Raw genomic sequence first — 5,414 nt, 5'->3', positions numbered from 1 at the left:
ATATTATACTTAGTATTATTTAAAAGAATATATATTAAGATTTATTTTATTATAAATTTTTAGTGTAGAATGTTAAAATTGTTTGCAGTATCGTCATCAATATTTAAGCATTCTATGTAATTATTTTGATAGCCTAATAAAATTATTTTAAATTTGTATCTAAATCTACAAATGCTTCAACAAAATCGTTTTTGTGAACGGAAATGCTTAATTATTTAGTGGCAAATTAAACATTTTGTTTAATTCTTGAACAGTGACAGAAGATCGACTAACATGACAGATATAGAATACGACGAATAGATACGATAAATAAAATTATTTTGACCTAAATTAAATAATTAATTAACTTAATTAATTTAAAGTAAATAATCGAATTCAAAATCTTTATAGAACCAAATTTTATGTTAAATTTAAATTTTCATATTTTTCCAAATGTAATATTAATAAAGAGAGAAAACTTTTTTTTTCTTTTGAATTCTCGAATCGTAACTTAATCAATTTAATATTAATCAAGCGGGAGTTAAATATTAAACTTCAATTCAACAATCGCGCTATATAAGAAATTCTATATCAAAGTCTTAAATTATTTAACACACCGCGAAAGATAAAACATCCCTTCTTTTTTGCATTGAGCTTCCGCAGTCGGCTCACGTCGACTTTCCACATCAAATTCTTAAATTATTTAGCCGCACAGAAAATCAGATCTCCTCATTCTCCTTCTCATATTAAGATTCCACAATCCTGTCACGTCGTTATTAACATCGAGTGCGGCTGCGACGTCGAATTCCCAATAACCCAGCACTCGATAACCCAACGTTCGTGCCTGAACGTGTAGTTCGTTAAGCGTGCTTGCGGATCCGAGTCCGCGGAATATTAATCGAAGCTGTACAGCAAACCGTATCCTCTGGTCTCTCGCAGTGGCGTGGTTTTCGTGGGCCACCGGCGCGGCCGGCATACCACAGGAGGTATCCATATCCGAGGACGCGATGAGCGCGTCCTGCGAGGGCTATGAGCATCGCGTGGTCCTCTCGAGCGTCGGCTTCTCGCGAGGCGTACACTATTGGGAGCTGACCATAGATCGATACCACAGTGACACCGATCCAGCCTTTGGAATCGCCCGAGCCGACGTGTCGCGTGATCAGATGCTGGGTAAGTTCTCCATCTCTACTAGATCTCTCTCCTTCTTGTCCTCTTCTACGGAAAATATCGTGCGGTTTATCTGGTCTCGATGAAATATTCATGCGCCACCCGGTACACCCCGGAGATCCCTGGTTTGTTCGGAAATTCGGAGGCGAGAGACGTATGTACCGTTTTCACCATATTTCTTTCTCCCTCTTTCTCTCTCTCTCTCTCTCTCTCTCTCTCTCTCTTTCTTTCTCTCTTTCTCCCTTTGCCTCTGTCTTTTTATTTCTCTTTTTCTCTGTCTCTTTGCCTTTGTCTCTATACATTGTCTCGGATGAGAGAAAACGACGGTCAAGAGATTCTGAGAGATCGCAAAGTGCGCGACCGTGGTTGTGCAACATACTGGAAGAAGAGGGTATTTTAACCCTTGGACACGTGGAAACCGGGTCAATGCTCTTAGAACTGATGAAATTCGGAAATCGATTGCGTGCTGCCTAGCAAATAGAATGGAAATTTATGGATAGGGTCTGCAGTCGTGTCATGTGTCATCTTTTTCTTCTTGCAATTGTTTTGGAATATTCTCCACGACGTGTTCAATAATAACTATTTGTTTCACTTGTTTCAATTATTTTAAACAAATAAAGAAATACATTAATACAAATATTTGAAAAATCATTTTTGCTATTATTAGTCCTAATCGGTATCTAGTGAACTCGAATATTTTCTTTAACTATTTTTATGAAAAATTGTTTATAACAAATGTTTTTCACTCTTATATAATTTTAAGTTATATAATCTTATTCCTCAACTTACAAAATGAAACAAAAATCGTTCAATTATATAATAATTTTAAGTAACGTTACAGTAATTTAAAATATACTGAACTCACAAATATTATTATAGTTAAATAATTTTTGAGGAAATTATTATTATTAGAATTAATTAAATTTCAAATATTCTTAACATTACTTTCACTGTTTCTATTTTTAACACATTAATCAATGCTGTCGTTTATGTGGTATGCAATTCAAGATAAAATTCAATTAAACTAGTGGCTACGCTTGTTTTCCTGCTGGATTGCTAGCTGGATTAGAATCTTGCCACCGTATTAGCTACAGTGGTGACAGGGCCAGTATCGCAGACAATACGGTGGGAAGATTCTAATCCAGCTAGCAGTCCAGCAGGAAAATAAGCATCGTGTGTCGCCAGCTTTTAAACTATTCTCTAGAAGGCAACTCACGTATAACTTTGAGAATCATTTTGTACACAGGTAAGGACGATAAAGGCTGGAGCATGTACATAGACCGCCAGCGGTCGTGGTTCATGCACGGCGGTGGTCACGCACAGCGTACGGAGGGTGGCGTTCAGCAAGGCTCGACTGTCGGCGTTCTTCTCGACCTGGATACCACACATACGCTACGTTTTTTCGTCAACGACCAACCGCAGGGCGGCATCGCCTTCCGCGATCTCTACGGCGTCTTTTATCCGGCGATCAGTCTGAATCGCGGCGTAACCGTAACCCTTCATACCGCTCTCGATGTTCCACGTCATCTTCTTGCACTTCACGAGGAGTACATTAGTGATATGGTTCAGAGCTAGGGGTACCTTAACGTCCTCAAAAAAGGTTTACCGCAGGAGATCGGCTCGCCTTTAGGCCCAACGACGTACGTCACAGACAGGTGCAGAGACTTCGAATCGGGTCAGTTGCTGGAGAAGATTATCGAGGAGAGCCCGGTTGACGTTAACTAATCGGTAGATCTTTTAAATATGAATTTAGAGCGTAGTACATTTTCTATGAATCTACTTGGCACAAAGCGTTACGAAATAACGTATATACGAGAAAGCATCTGAAATTGCTCTCGCTCTGAGATATCATAATATTAATGAGGGCGCTTTAGTCCTTTCGCAATTGTACAGCGAAATGAGAGCGGTTTAATCTCCTTAGGGATTCAGGAACGAAATATACGTTTTGCGTATTTTGTCTGAATATATTTTATTTATTTAAAATAATTATAATATTAAATAATTATAATAATTATAATATTTATTTAGAAGTAATATTTAGCGGAGTGTTTTCTAATTTCGCAATCGTGGCACATATTTTGTGTTCTAAATTTAGTATATTATAAATAAGAATGGTTTTTTATTTGTAATTGAAAAATATGTAATCCCTGGGGATGTTAATCCGGGTAAAATTCGCCTCGCGCTATTTGTCTGAATATAAGCGGGCTCCACGAGGAATAACGATTCAACAGGTCCAGAAACTTTGGCGAAAAGGGTGGTTTCCGAGGGTGGCACTAACCGTGGACCCTTTTGGATCCGCCTTGTTTGGGAAACTGAAACTCAGAATTTAAATTTTAGTTGGGAAATCGGAATTTGTACTTTCCTATTTTATCCATATAATAATCGTATTAAGTGAAATCACCAATAATATCAATCGAAGCGCACACGTTTCGAAATAGAGAAATAAGATCACTTGAAAAGTGAAAAGCTATTTCATCTCGAAGAATTAACGAGACTGACATAATTCACGCACACGTCACGCGATCCATAAATAATGTTCTCCCGTTAGGAAGTCAACGAAAGCTAAGATAAAGTTTCCTCCGCTGGAAATTAGTCCAGTTTTCTATTTATATCGCATTCTATATTATATAAGCGGAGAAAAGAAAATATTTTTTCCTACACGCTTCCTCAATTCATTTCTCAAATAATTACCTCGACGAAGACTTTAAAACGCACTTCTGAGGATCGGTACGTTCGGTCTTCGGTCAATTAATTCAAGTTCTCTGTTCACACTATAGTCAATACTGTGATCCAGAAAGAGGCGTGGGAGAAATTATCGGACACTTAACCGAAGGTGGAACGACTGGCCCTCGGAAGCAAGGAGACGTCCATTAGCAAATAGCCAAGTATCGTCGACGACAAACTTTGTCGAAGACCGTGTCCGAGTAGAACGATCAATCGATTGGTTCGAGAGATCGCATTGAGACAGCCGAGGAATAGAGAGGAATCTCTTGCGAAATTCATCGTTCGATAGAGAAAGAGATGTACGACCGAGAAATAGAGTCTCGTCCGATAGCAACCTTTCTCAATATTCTCGACGGGGCATTGGTTCTTGGTAACTTCTTACTCTGGAGAGAGTAGAACCGAAGTGCGCGAAGAAGGACATACAATATCGAGGAGGGCCTCGAGTAGCCTTTCCTGCAGCGTACTCCGGATAGCCAGGAAAGAAAGTCGATGATCAGTCCCATCGGGCGGCATTTGCCGCAGTTTTGTCCATCGTGTAATGTAATTAACTCTTTTAGCACCTGCTGTTATATAGCATGCGTCTACAACGATTTATTAAAGACTGCAGAGTTTCGTTTACTATGAAATTAAGAAGAAAATTTTTCAGAATCTTTATATTTCTACATATATGTAATGATTTAATAATTTTTTATTGCAAAAATAATTTTTGCCACAGAAATTAGAGGAAAATAGTGAAGATATAAATCATTCCGAAAAATACATTTCTTTCACAACAAATACACAAAAAATTTTTATAACTGATGTTAGACGATTTATCTCTCACAATCAGAAAATAATGAGATGCACTTTTTCCAATCGAATGAAATTGATCGAAACAAGATTTAGCAATTGAATTCAGTTCGGTGCTGAAACAGTTAATGACCGCGAGCGTCGAGCTTCAAATCGAACGCTGACGAGGCGCGATCGACGATGAAAAGAGGAATGATCGACCACGGTAAAGGCCGATAATTATTCTACAGGAGAATCGAAACCTCATGTTAGAATACGCTGACATGGACAGATTCTTCATTCTGTTTGAAGCGATCGACAGATCGCTCGATCGTCCACCCATTATCCATATCGACACACACGTATAAGTGTAATCGCGTTGTAGGCGTTAAGCTCCATTAACTCTTCGCGAACCAGGTAGAAAATCAACATGGATCATGTGTGGGGTATCTCATACCCCATGCTATACTTCATTATAAATATACTAATCTAGTAGTATGGTAATGACGCATTCTTCAGCTGTACGAAATGGCAATTTGCACTTTTAGAAGAAGTTACAGAAGTTCATCTTGCTGGGGTATGTCACACCCCACCTAATTCGCGGAGGGTTAAAGCGTATAGATAGATAAGATATAAAACAATGCTGCCACGGCTTTAGTGTACAATAATGAGTATACGTTTTCTAGTCTTCTAGAGACTCAATCGACACATCTCCTTTCATCCAATCTCACTCCGTCATTTCTTCCTTTCCTATCCCCACTAATTCTTTTTTACAA

At 38.4% G+C, this 5,414-nt stretch overlaps 1 protein-coding gene across 1 annotated transcript in view; it reads left to right on the top strand.

Moving 5' to 3' along the window:
* The window catches only part of LOC108693853 (E3 ubiquitin-protein ligase TRIM9), a 113,713-nt gene extending 110,706 nt beyond the window's left edge, over positions 1–3,007 (top strand). The window contains exons 9-10 of the mRNA XM_018203017.1: positions 919–1,149; positions 2,393–3,007. Coding sequence (XP_018058506.1) covers positions 919–1,149; positions 2,393–2,721 — 560 coding nt within the window. The 3' untranslated portion in view covers positions 2,722–3,007. The remainder of the gene's footprint in view (positions 1–918; positions 1,150–2,392) is intronic.
* Positions 3,008–5,414: the final 2,407 nt, after the last annotated feature.

The sequence above is a fragment of the Atta colombica genome, unplaced genomic scaffold (assembly GCF_001594045.1).
Source record: "Atta colombica isolate Treedump-2 unplaced genomic scaffold, Acol1.0 scaffold110, whole genome shotgun sequence".
Taxonomy (NCBI): Eukaryota; Metazoa; Arthropoda; class Insecta; order Hymenoptera; family Formicidae; genus Atta; species Atta colombica.
The sequence above is the reverse complement of the archived record's forward strand: the minus strand, read 5'-3'. Positions and strand labels throughout refer to the sequence as shown.